We start from the raw sequence: 13,962 nt of genomic DNA on the forward strand, positions 1-13,962 counted from the left end.
ATTTGAGAATTAGTGCAGCAGTTAGAATAGAGGAATGTATTGATGTGCTCCATGACCACACACATAAACACTGTAGCCTTTAGCCCTCTGACAACTCTAAAGTTGGAAAGATGTAAAGATGTCTAAAAGTCAACACCCCTTTCTCTAAGCATCTTTAAAGTTTGGTTTCCTCACTGTTGTTTTGGTTTGGTATAGTTAACAGTACATTAAATTTATTACTTTCTGTACAATATCTGTTATGGTCCCTGTTCTATTGATTGGTGGCCATGTTAACCACTACTTGGTTGAATCTTTTGTCTCCTTTGTCTATGAAAATATGAAATTAAGGTAACTGTGTCACTGAATATTTGCCACTTCATGACAGATAGCCTGCATCCATAGTGTCTTGAATAGTTATAACAATATATTGGGGTAGAAGCTTTCTCTTTTCTAGATGTACTGATGTAGATGATGCCTGAGGGCAAACTAGATCTAAAATACCAGTTTTCTATTGAATGATGATTCTTGGTAGGGAATAAATTTATGTTTCTAAAATTTAACATTGCAAATTTAACAGCTGCCTATTTGCATCTTAATACATACCCTGATCCTGTTGTTTGTTAAAATTGTGGTTTAGGTCTAGACAAACTAGAAATTTGAGATATTGGAGAGCCATGGATCATCAATGTTGCTTCAGATACTCAACATCTGTAATGACACAAATGTTGGCCAAATGGGAATTATGAATTTGGAGACTTGGAGCCCATCTTCAAGAAGAGTTTGTTGCCATTTGTAGGATTCTTGAACTAAATAACTGGTCTGGTTTCTTGAAAATGTGCCCATGGACTATGGGACAAAGTGATGTTTGGAAATGGCGGCTGATGATTGGTTCTAGTGGGAGAGCAGTAGTGTCTTGTCTGGGCCCTCTGGTATGTGATGTGGGCCAAGATTTTCTGAATGGGCAAGGTTATTCTAAGTATTTATGCTTCCATCCTTGACAAAGTATTTGCTGGAGAAGAAAAATATCTACTACCCTTGCTTTTTGAATTTCATAGGATTTCGTTAATCTTTCATCATTGGTCCCCAGAAGACTTTTGTCGTTGGAATCTGGTTAAAATACCAGCCTTTTAAAGAATTGCATTATGACAACAAATGAGTCTAGGATTTTTTTATAACTATCATCATAACTGATGAATTTGAAAACTGTGGTTGCCATTTTGTTCTTTTGCACAGAAAACCACTAGGGAGGCGCTATTGAGCCAGAAGGGTTGAATAAACATCTTCCTATGGTTGCCATTGGGATTACTTCTCAAAAGTGATGAGTTTGGATCACTTGGTTCATAGTAACCATCTGAAACTCTGCAACACCATTTCCCCCCCCTAAAATCACCCCTTGGGGGAGTTTGCCAACCCATCTAGACTATAGTATTAGCCCAGTGGATAAGGAACCCAGTTCTATATCTACAAAATGGCTTGCTGTACCACAACTTCCTGTCCATGGAGGAAGTAATTTTAGCCCAAGGAAAGAAAGCTTGACTCAACCCTTTCCAACAAAAGCAACCAATTAACTCGTTCTGGCTTAGAAAGGGTGTCTAAACCAGAGGGGGTTAAGTTGCCCCCTCCATAGATGGGGAGTTGGTGGAAGATGTTGGTGATGGGGGGCTAGAGTCCCTTTGGATGGAGACTCCCTCTCTCTTTTTTTGGGTGGAAATGGAAGGGGTGGGTCTATGGTACATCACCTGAGTTGTGGGGTAAATGTAGAGAGTGTCAATCAAAGGCAGAGCTCAGAGCTGGGAAGAAAGCTCTAGATGGCGGCTGTGCCTTGGAGAGAGCGCGCGGAGCCTCTGCCTTTTTTCCCCCCTCCGCCACTTTTGCACAACTTTGCCTAACTTTTAGGCTTCCTCCCGGGGATCCTGCAGCCCCTGGCCCCTCCTGGGAGCGGGCGCAGAGGGGATCGAGCGTTTTTCGGGCAGAAAAGCGGCTTTGGGGGGCTCTTTTCTTTCGCCTTGTTGGAAAGAAGCAGCCGTGGAGGCAGCCCAGGTCGTTGTTTTTCCCAGCTTGGAAGCCATGGCGTACCTCCATTTTTGTGCGCTCTCCTAATGAGCTTTTCCTCCGGATTCTTTTTTTTTCCTCCCTTCCCTCTTTGCTTTTAATTATCGCCTCTGGCGATTAAACGGGTTCGTTTCGTTTGGGATTAAACTCTCCTTTTGTATTTTTTTCCCCAAAAGAAATATTTTTCCCCCGATTGGTTTTTTTTTCCTGAAATACTCGGAGTTCATGTTTTCCCACGACCTGAAACTAATACCGGGTTGGACCTGGCGCCGGTGCCTGGATCAGGTAGGTGGGCGATCTTGAACTATTATTTTAGGTGTTTTTCATCCTTTTTGAATACTTTTAGATTTTTTTTTCTCCTTCGGTTGGGTTGAACGACTCTGGAATGACGCAATAAAACGAGAATACTTTCTTCCAGGGTTACTTTGGGAAAGTTTGTAGGATGCTCCCCTGGGTTGAATGCCCTTGTGATTTTTTTTTTTTTGGAAATGTTTAAATATCGTTTTTTCTTCTGTTGATGACCCTTTCTGCATTACTGTAACAAATATTGTTGCCGCGGCTGGACTTTTTTGTTCGTAGTGTTGAAAGCGAAAGGAATAAACTGGGACCTTACCTTTTTTTCAACTTTTGACAGTAAATACCTGGGCACAGGACTTCAAAGCAATCTCGGCCAACCCTTCTACCTTTCTTTTAGTATTTAAGAATTAAAAGATGATGAGAAATACGGACAAAAGCCAAGGAGAGGAGGCTTCAGTCCACAGCAATGCATCGAGGTATGATCTACCAACTTTATTTTTTTTATTAACCTGATCACCTTGTTTACCTTTTGACAGCCTTGTATTACTGTCAGTACTGAAGGAAAATACACATTTTAATGCTTTTGATTATTTTCGTAAGGAATGACCTTGAGATTGCTAATATGCCACACCCTAATTTTTGGGGGGTTGCTTTTTCTGAACGTCGTCGAGTGTTTCAAAGGCCCCATGCCATGTTTAAAAAGTAGAGCACCTTTATACAGATACAACGTTTTCTTGTATATTCTCTGAGTTCCAGCTTCTAAAATTTGTGTTATTGAAGCGTTTTGTGCTGTGAAAAATGACCTTGCCTATGTAGCCGCTACTGCATTGCACCATTTTACATACAAGGGATTTTTTTTTCCTTTGAAGAATTTGTGGAGGCTAAACTTGAACTGAAGGCCTTACAGAAGCCTGATAGTATTGTAAATAAGAAACTACAGAAAGTTGTATGAATGAAAAAATGATCATTTAAAAATTAAAACAGGAAAGTGTTTGTGTGGTTGACACATCTTCCTTCATAATCAATTTGGGCTTATAGAATTTAGACATTGTTTAGATGTTTTAGGGTATTTTGATACATTTTAATCAGACTTTCTCATTGATGGTAGTTGTCTGGATTTGAAAAGGAAAAATTACCTAAAATACTTAATTGGATTTCTTGTAATGTGTGATATGGATGTATATATTTTTATGTTTGCTTAAGGTTAAGCTCTATGTATTCTAATTTTTTTGAGAGTGGTGGGGAGCAAGCCAGACAAATATTTATTGTTTTTTTCTTGATAGTGTCAGTTTTTATAATAACATTATAGTAAAAGAAAATTTACAGCGATAATAAGAATAATAAATTCTTAATAAATTCAGTGCTTGTTTTCTCCGCTATAATTTACTGATCTTTTCCTGATGTGTTTAATTTTTTAAAAAATGATTTTGAACATTTATAATACTGAAATTTCATTTGCATTTCAACCTGTGCCTTATTAGTAGGTGTATGAACAAAACCTTATGTCCAGATTTTAATCTGCTCATGTTACAGTTTGACAACATGCCCTTTGATAGAACACCTGGCAGAAGGTGTTTTCTTGCAATATGTGAAGTATTTTTAGGATAGTGAGATTTGAGAAATGGGGGGAGGGGGACTACAATGGAGGCTGTTATGTTGAAACTCAGAACTGATACAACAGCTGATTGTTGCTGCTATTCCTACACAAAAGGCACAGGAAAGACTACTTTTAGAAAATTATGTATTATTTTCAGTTGTATCAAGTTCAAAGTCGATTTGGTAGGAGCCAGGTGCTGATTTTGTCAAAAAGTCAATTTGAAATAAATAGGCTAATCAATACTGTATTGAAACAAAATGTTAGTGTGATACTCTGAACAAAAATATTTATCATAAGAGGTATTTTGAATTCAGCAATCAAAACAATGCCTGTGAGACAGAGTTGAATTAAAAGTGATTAACTACCCATTCATTGTTTTACTTTACATCCCCCACCATATTATTTGCATGAGTTCCACACATCATCTTTTGCTTTCTAAGTAGCATAATGTGTTTAGCATCAGCCCTGTATTAATATCTGGTGAATCAAAATAAAGATACTACTTCCCTTCCCCTTCTGCTGTTTTTGAACAGAATACACATAGCCGTGGCAGCAATTATTTTGTGTATTGTGAGAAAATGACTAACTCTGAGTGAATTATTACTTATTTTCTTACCTAGTTTATTTTCTTACTGGTGTGAGATGTACTTTTTTTTTATTAAGACGTTTATATGCAATGAATTATTCTTGGGAAGACAACCGGAAAGTTGTATGTGTACAGTATTTGTAACTTCCTCTGTGGGGGGTGCACATAATCCATCTAAGACACCAGGTTGTCTCTTGATTGAGAGAGACATGTGATCACGATGGTGAGCGGAAGTGGAAGTGAGTCTGTGTACATAAGAGACATGTGGGAATTGTGCTGTACACCTGATTTGATTTTCAGGAATAGAAATAGCCCTCTCTTCACCCACAACTCCCCATGTCTTGACTGCCAAATGTCTTATTTCATCCACATTTTATAACAAGGATGGAAAGTGTGTAGTCTTATAGATGTTGGTGAACTGCAGCTCTCATTATGCCTTTCCATTGGCTGGGACCATTAGAATTTAGAGTCCTGCAATACTTGAAGGGCCACAATTTCCTTACCATTGCTTCAGAAAAATCAGAATATTGTAAAGAGACCATAGATGGTTCTGAACCTTGGGTCCCCAGAAGTTTTTGGTCCGAGCGGTTCTCTCCTTTGAAGGACAGCTTGTCCTGGTGGTCTGTTGTGGTATTGCTGGTCCTCCCAGAAGCCTTCACCACTAAGCTGTAGTTGGGAACCACAAGGTTGGAAACCATAATACTTCATTCACATTTTGTTTTTGTGGGAAATGTTTCAATTTTTTTCACCGCCAACCTTAGAATAGCATTTGTATTTTATTAATAGCCATTGGAACTGTTCTCTCTTCTGTTCATTACTGTTCAGGTATTACATATTTTGGACAGATGGAGTAGATGGGATAAAAATCCTCAGTTGTAGCCTGGCCAGAGGTACTTCAGGTTTATTTTTCAGGTTGCACTGTGGCCACATGCTACACCAGTCAAGAGTTCTCTGGTTTTATACCCTTGAAACCTTTTCATCATTGAGGTTCTAACAAATGCAAACAAATGCATGCTGTAGTAGATCCATGTTGTGGTAATGTTAGTGTATGCCACAAAAGTTGTGTTGACTTGTTCTGCAGCAAACACATGGGTTCAAGATGGTATGTATATATGTGTTAGTTCTCAACTTAAAAAAACACACACACATGGAGGCCCGAATAGAATCTTTACACAGTGTACATCCTCAGATACACCTGAACCTTTACTGGGCCCATTGTCTTAAACTTTTACAATGGAAAATTCAGATTCAAAACACAAAACAGCATGAAAAAGAAGTGTGGTGTACACTCCAAAGTCGCTGAGCTGGGTTGGGGTGATAAGGCCATTGTCTGTGGTGGTAACGCCTGTAGATTCCAGATTTGGGATAAGATACTAAGTAGGCTTTATTGTCAGCTTAGACACTTCAAGACAGGGTTCCTTTCCCCTCTGTTGGTTCCAGTTCCCTTCACTAGCCAAGATCCCTCCTGTCCTAGTCAAATCCCAGTTAGCTCCACTTGGGGTGGGCCTATGTAAAGCTCGGTGGTCCAGGCTGAGTGGTTCGCTCCCTTCAAGGACAGCTTATACTGGTGGCCCATTGTGGCACTGCTGGCCCTCCCTCTGTCTCACTTTCTGGGACTTGTGCCTCATTTGTTACTTCGAGGTCTGTTGCAGGCACTTCAAGGTCAAATGGTCGGCTGCTCTTGCCCCTGCCCCATCGCTTAGGTGGTCTTCATTCCCTGACACCCCCTGTTTCCCTGAGCCAGCTGACCAGCTTCAGTGTCTGCATGACACCCAGCAAAAGGCAGTTCTTATGAGCTCTCAAGGGGGTGTGGGGCAAGAAGAGATGGCCCGCCAGGGGCACCAGATGCAACCCACCTCACCCATGAAATGAGAGCAGTTGGAGTTCAGTGTATTCTTTGCGGAGGTGGGCAAGTGGCATTAAACTAAGTTGCTCCTCTGTTGACACTTGATCTGGTAATTTTGGAGATTGGAAGATATGAAGTGCATTTCTCTGGCAAGGGATTTCTGAACTGGAGCTCTTGATGTTTTAGCTACACATATTTGAGACAATGGGACATGGTATAAAAGAGCTTCCATGTAAGACAGACAGGCATACCCTCTCCCCATGTTGGTTGACTAGATAAGCCATCTGTCAGCCCTGGCTGCCGTGGCCAGAAGTGAGGACATATTGGGTGCATGCAGCTTGACATCTAGAGAGCCACAGGTTGCCTATTCATACAGAAAGGCTTGCAGTGGAAGTTTGACATACAGTGGCTTCAGAGGGCAGTGCCACTTGTGCCTCCAGCTCAGTCATAAACGTGTTTACTTAAAAAGAAAAATTAAAATTCATTATGATGATATATTTCTCAAGAAGCATGCCTGGCATTTGAAGTAAGTTGCATGGAAGCAAGAGCCATATTAATCAGTGGGGTGTGTTGCAGATAAATTACCCACAGTTGGGGCATCCATAGCACACACACAGTCGTCCTGTGTAACGTTAATGGGGTTTATAAGCAGCCTTCCTGCTCTTTGGAGCTCGATTGCATGCTTTTCTGAACACACACAATGGATCCTCCATTTTGTTAATTTTTATGCTTGCTTGGGTATATTACAGTAATGTTCAAAGACAACAGTTGTTTTTTTTTTAAAGTGCACACAAACACACAAACAGAGGCACACTTCTGTTATGTCTGTTAATACTAGTTCTGCAAAGTGATTTTTTTTTTCTTGGTCAGTTCCTGATAAAGCACAGAAATGGCTGCATGAAACAGGCTTCTGTTAGCAAACGAGGTTCAGTTAGGGGCAGCCATTTTATGAAGCACCACTGATATAAAGAGTGGATTTTAGATGGAAACAATGAGCAAGGCAGGGAGAAGGGAAGAATAGCGGGAAGGGAGACAACCTGAACATTTGTTTAATTGCTGCGTTTCAAACGTTAAGTCATTTATTTGGGGAGGGGGGGAAACGGGGTAAGGATGAGTGAGAAAACGCTTGGAATTATGCTGCAAGTCTGGTTTGTCACAAAATGGCTGTTCCTTTGTGCCGCATAGCTGATAGACATATACTGCATTGCACTGTGTACCCTTTTAAAAAAAAAGCTCAGCAGGAAGTTGCTGGTGGGGAAGTTCAAAGGCCATTTTGGGCTGGACGGGAGTTCTGGTTGGCTGTTGATTCACTTGGTAACAAGAGGGTCAACTGTGGAGGCTTCGTGGCGGCTGCAGCCCTGCCTTCCTGGTGACGTCAGTGGGAGCAGTCTCTGGTTTCTCACCGCCTCTGCCGGCGCTTGGCAGAGGTGGCTTTCTGCCTGCTCAGCCAACCAGAGAGGATTAAAAAGAGCTCATGCAGGAACAGTGCGGTCGCTCTTGTGCTCTCGAAAACCGAGATCGGCAGTGGAAGTCCCAGCCTTCTCCCTCGTCGTTTTAAAAAAAGAAGCCCGTTACTTTTGTAAAAGAAAGGAATAAAAGATGACAAATAGAAGAGTGCCGTAAGGTTATTAAAGCGTTGCATAGCTTCTATCAACAGCAGGGGCAGAACAAATGATTAGCTAAAGGGATGTGGCTTTTCTGACTCCCTTTCTCCATCTGCACCAACACTTCTGGAAAAATGACAAGCATCGTTGGGACATCCGTGCAACATCTACTGTGGCAGAAAGCTGTTGTGGATTGGAATATGCCCCCCCAGTATTTCTGCAAGGGGGGGGAATACAGACAACATTAAAACGGTCTGGGTTTGATGGATTGTCGAAATCACCCTGTCCTCAAATACAAATAACCATTTTTGTCAAATGTTTTAATAGAATGTTTGGCCATATTGTTGCAGCTCAACAAGAAGAATATAATCGTTTATGTGGGAGGTCCCTATGATACTTGGCGGTGTCCATTCTCCTTAAGTCAACTTATTGCCGGTGGTGCTGTCTCAGATCTTTACAACAATGAGCCTTTATCAAAGCTGCTTTTTAATAAACTGTGCTTCTTTAACTGCACATCTGTTCAACTTGACTTCCTGTGTTAAGACTAGGGCTAACCAGGAAACATAAACAGGTTTGCTCATGCAAACCTCTGTGCTGCTTAAGCAGTTTCTATCTGCTTAAGATCTAAGAAGGCAGGAATGCTGTTGAACTGGTTCCTGTCCTCCTTTCTGCTCTGGTTTTCTTATTGTTCTTGTGACTAAAAATGTGACTCTAATTTTTTTAATTGTTTGCTTGTTTCCAAAAGCTGAATTCGGTATCCTGAAAAGAGGAATTAATTGCCTTACTGTAGTTAATTCCTGGTGTTATCCACTATATAGCCCACACTGGTTCACACTAACATGTTTTAAGTTTCAGGTTTATTTAGGTTTAATAGCACTGTAAGTTTTAGAGTTTAAAAATACATTTAAACAACAGTTTGTCACATCTGTAACATAATTTTTACAGTGGCTGCTCAGGAGTAATTTTAATTTGAGGTTTCCAAGAAGGATGAAGATTTTAATAGCCATGTTTTAAGAAATCACTCTCTTGTTATTACATATTTTGGACAGTAGAAGCAAATAAGAGCTGGTGTATCAAGTTCTAACATGGGACAATCATATTCAACTAACATGTTCACCGTCGGGACCATGCCATATTTTAGTTATCTAGTAAAGCCCCCCCCACCCCCAAAGTTTTTCTATTCTGTCTCAAACTGTAAATTTTAAAATCCTGCCTGCTTTGTGTTTTTGATTTTTAACTTGTAAAAATGGTCTACTGTGTTGATGTTTTAACAGATTGTTTTTCTTGGGGAAAACTCAGGTGGTTGTTAGTTGCATGGAACTCTTACAGTCCTCAAGATGGAAAAAAACTATTCTGCAGTATGCACATGGGAGCATAAGGGGAAAACCTCACCAGAACTACCAGCAACACATCTCTTCTGATTTAAACATGGCCATTATTAAGAGTCTACAAAGTATACAATGATTCCATAAGTAAGGTTTAGACTGGAGCCATATTGGATGCTTCATTCATTCATTATACAGTATTAGCATCTTAGTCTTGTTCATAGGAGTCAAGCACATGTAACATCTTTCCTGAAGACATTCAGAACTGCAAATTAAAATTCTGTTGGCATGCCAAAGAATCAAAACAGACAAATAAACACACGACCTAGGATAACACAGCAAAGATAACAAACATTCACTTATATATGCTACATGCCTTAGTTACATCCGGTTTGGATTACTGTAATGCACTTTGTGTGGGCAGCCTTTGGAAAAACTCATAACTTCAGCAGGTCCAGAATGCTGCTGCTGGTTTGTTACTTGCTTCTGTTACATGGATCACTTAACTTCCCTGTTAGAATAGCTCCACTGCCTGCTGTTCTGTTTTCAGGAACAACTCAAAATTGCTAGTTTTGACGTCTAAAGGCAAGTTAGCGGTAAGATCATCTCCCTTTATGAGCCTGCCTAGTTTTAAAATCATTAGGGGATACTGTTGCTTTTGTCCTGCTCCTCCCACAGATGTGTTTGTGGAACTCCCTCCCACGGGAGGTCAGCCTGGCCCCTTGTCTGCTCTCCTTTGGGGAAGCTTCCCCCCACCTCACGAGGGGCCTTTTTTTAAAAAAGTGATTTTCCCTTCCGGTTTTTATATTGTTTGTTTCAATATTGCAAGCTGTCATGAGTACTCTTGAGGGAAAAGGTTGGATGTAGATATGTTATACAAACTCTTCTGCGAGCCTGTGACAATAAATACGTTTCTACCTAATACCTGAATCGCAACAGTAGGAAAACACCCTAAAACTGGAAGGAAGGAGTCTAAATCCACTGCTGTGTCCTTGTCATCTAAATAAATCAGTTGTGCTCAGATGTTCCATCGAAATGCATTTAGACACAAAGATACACTTTTGCCTTTGACTATCCCATCGGTGGTTTTTTTTCTCCACTGGGAGAGCCATAGAGAGAAATGGAGAAGACGAAGGGTGGGTAAAATCGCACAATGCTCCCAAACCTGAAAAGATCCACATGACATGACTCCAAGGGGGGGAAAGCAAAGTGTGTTGCTTATATAACACCCTATAGTGCTTAAAGCTTTCTCTGTGGTTTACAATTTAATTATGCAGGATACATATTTCCCCCCAACCCTGGCATTCTGGGAATACAAGCAACAGGATTAATGGAGGTTGCATTTTCTGTTCCTGTCCTACTGGAGTTCCAGTTCAAAAATTTAGGGATGCATATCCCAAGAGTGCAAAAGAATTTGACCAATTCTTGAGGTCCCTAAAACCTATGGGCAGAATGTTGCTGCTTCTGTTTTGTGATGCATGGGCAGTGGTGTAAAGAGTAACAAACTGTTACTAGTTAAAAAACAACAGTTTTTTGTTATTGTGTGATAAATCACATAACAAGGAATACAAGTGTTAAATGGTAGCGGTTCACCACTTTTTAACACCATTGCACTTACGGTATCATACATAAGCGGTACGATTCTGGCCTGTAAAGTATACTTTAAAAGGTAGGAAGGCTAGATGGGCAGTATATAAATCAAATAAATAATTACTATATCTGCACGGATGTAAGTTGAATATTTCTTACATATTTTGAAGCTCTTGATTCCATGTACTGTAGTAGCCTTTTCCAATTGATCTATCACCTGCCACAGCCCAGATTTTCGAATTCATGTCTCTAGTTTCAAAGATCCCCACTTAGCTATGAAGATCACTGAGTGACAGTTTCCAGCACTGTGAACATCCGTTGTGATATCAAACGATAGGACTGTTCATTTATATTGCAAAGCCAGAAAGATAAGGAATGATTTTTTTTTTAAGTCAGTAGTGCCCTGATCGGAATCAGCGGCAAAAACTAGAATTTACTGGAGCTCTGTTTAGTCCTGTATGACCGAGGAGCTTTCTGATGTATTTTCATGCTTGCTCCATTTTGTTCACTCAGTTAAACAGGCGTGTACCTGGTGACCCCTTTTTGACTCATTAAGACCCGTCTGACATCGTTCAATCCAGACAGCTTACCCTCAGGATATTGTGAAAGTTCTGAAGCATGGTGGAGTAACTGAATCTCGTGGTTTCGCACCAAAGAGGACCTAAGTAGCAGAAAACAAACATAACTGACAGAAAAAAAACTGCATTCTATATATGGTACCTAATGAGCAAGTGCCTCAATTTTTTTCCTCCCAAGTAAGCCATGTGTTAAGTTTAGATCCCAGGCCAGACTCATTAGGCTTAAGCTGTCTTTGCTAGACATATATTTTCCTTTACTCCATTCCCCAGGAAGGCTGCTGCTGATGGTGGTGGGAATTTGTATTGGTGTCATAGCTATTACCTTTTTATTTCAATGCTTGCATGAATATGTTCATTTAAGGTAATGAAAAGCACTGGAAAATACAGCCTGCAGAAGGTCAGCAAACTACCCAGCCATAAGGACCAGGGATCATTGCAACAAAAGAGACTTGCTAAAGACACCCATCAATTGCAGTGACAGATAATCTCTCCCACTTATCATAACAATGCATCCACAACAAAAACCCACTGATCACCCTATCTCCTGAAAAGGACAAAAGCTGTTCCCACAGCTATAAAGACTCAACTATCCAATAAACAGCAACAGAGCATGGACAGAGTTCCTACTCCAGTCCTCTGAAGATGCCGGCTACAGAGACTGGCCAAATGTCAGGAAGAACAACCTTCAGAACATGGCCAAAAGGCCCGAAAAACCCACAACAACCATCAGATCCCGGCCGTGAAAGCCTTCGGGAATACATTAATGAAAATCTGTTGGTGGAAAGGCTTAAGCCTCCGTCGCCCCAGCCCTGGAATGGGCCTATAGAACTAGGTAAACCTCAGCTGCATGAGATGCTCTTCCAAGTTTGGTCCTACTGCTTGTGAGTCTGAGAAAGCAACATGGGAGGCTGGCCCCCTGCACGATACTTTGCATTTTTACAGCAAGAGAGAGAAAGTAGTTGAGGAAAAATGGTTTTCTCAGAGGAACTTGAAAGACAGTCGACTCTGAGTCACAAACTTTCCTTCTGAAAGAATAAGGCAGGTTTTAGGCACAACTTCTAAGTATAGGCGTGTTGTAAAGTTACAGCTGCCAGATGTGAGTAAGAAGGGGAATTTTATCAAGTGAGAGTTCCCTGCCTCTGACAGGAGGTATCTGTATCTAATGAGAGTACCTATTTATATGCATCCTTAAAGAGGTAGAAGCCCCAGCTTCTGTCTGTTTTAGACATTTTGCTTCTTGTTGACTGGAATTCATGTGGTGAGAGTGACCTTTGAAATTTCTAGTGGTCGTAAGACCAGATAGGCGGAGTAAGTAAGTAAGTAAGTAAGTAAGTAAGTAAGTAAGTAAGTAAGTAAGTAAGTAAGTAAGTAAGTAAGTAAATTTTAGGCTGGACATTTCAGCCTAAAGTGGAGTACAGCTATAAGAGTGCTACACTCATTTAAGCTTCATGTACTCTGAGCAGTGGTCCCCAACCTTGGGCCTCCAGATGTTCTTGGACTTCAACTCCCAGAAATCCTGGCCAGCAGAGGTGGTGGTGAAGGCTTCTGGGAGTGGTAGTCCAAGAACATCTGGAGGCCCAAGGTTGGAGACAATTGCTCTAGAGCTCCCATCAGTCCAAGCCAGGAAGGGATTATGGGAGTTGTTATCCAGAGCATCCTAAAAGATAGTTGATGCTGAGGAGAGCTGAGATAGAGGGTTTTGGCAAGCCAGGTTGATTTGGCAGGTTATATGGAAAGGTTGTGATCAGTTACTCCACTTACTAGTTATTCAGTGAAACTGTACAACCAAATTACAGCCCCACGAGTTTGTTGTTTTTCTCTGAATTTAAACTTGAGCTATATTTCACTTTTTTCATCTGGAAAGCATTGCCTTGCACTGTGTGTGAATAAGACATCATTTATCAGACTAAAGATCTTTACAGGGTGCTTTAAGACTGAGAGGGGGCAACACATTGTGCTTCCATAGGATCCTTGCCAAGTGCTGTCTTCCTGATTCAAAGGAAAAAGGTCCTGAATGACTGGTCACCCATTCCACTCAAGTTGTTTAGCCTCCTGCGAGACTGGGGGATTTTTGCAGTGTCTCTCAATGATCAAGTCAGTTCCAGTACAGTCATGTGGGTTACAACAGAACATATCTCTTCCAGTCCATAATATCTTGACTTCGTGCCAGTGAGCTCAAGTACATGCTTTTCTCTTACCTATTTTATTATCACACTAGTCCTGCAAAGTAGGTCTGGCTGATCGTTTAACAGGCTTTGGTCATTTTGCTGAGTTGTACAGCTTTGGATGCTAGATCTCCCCAAGTCCCAGTTCTGCCCGCTAGCCACGTCACCCTGGCTTTGATCTATGTCTTTCTTCTTTTCTTTGATTTTGGTCTTCTTTTCTAAGTAGCTTACAGCAAGATTAAAATAGATAGAGATAGATAAAAAACTAGATGTGGATAAAAATACATGATAGACGGTCATGTTAAAATGTGCAAATACAGGAGCAGGTTATACCTTTAATCAA

General features: G+C 40.8%; 1 protein-coding gene across 6 annotated transcripts in view; it reads left to right on the top strand.

Moving 5' to 3' along the window:
• The first annotated feature begins 1,748 nt into the window (after positions 1 to 1,748).
• Positions 1,749 to 13,962, top strand: part of CHD2 (chromodomain helicase DNA binding protein 2) — a 70,203-nt gene continuing 57,989 nt past the window's right edge. For 3 of the 6 annotated variants that reach the window (XR_013538913.1, XM_072981586.2, XM_072981588.2), the window contains exons 1-2: positions 1,749 to 2,316; positions 2,666 to 2,804. Coding sequence is in view for 5 of the 6 variants with exons in the window: in XM_072981586.2 (XP_072837687.2) it covers positions 2,743 to 2,804 (62 nt within the window). In the remaining variant the exon portion in view is untranslated. Of the gene's footprint in view, positions 2,317 to 2,452; positions 2,805 to 13,962 lie in introns of those variants that run through there. The other 3 variants (XM_078380905.1, XM_072981587.2, XM_078380904.1) reach the window with 3 other exon arrangements.

Source organism: Pogona vitticeps, chromosome 12 (assembly GCF_051106095.1).
Source record: "Pogona vitticeps strain Pit_001003342236 chromosome 12, PviZW2.1, whole genome shotgun sequence".
NCBI lineage: Eukaryota > Metazoa > Chordata > Lepidosauria > Squamata > Agamidae > Pogona > Pogona vitticeps.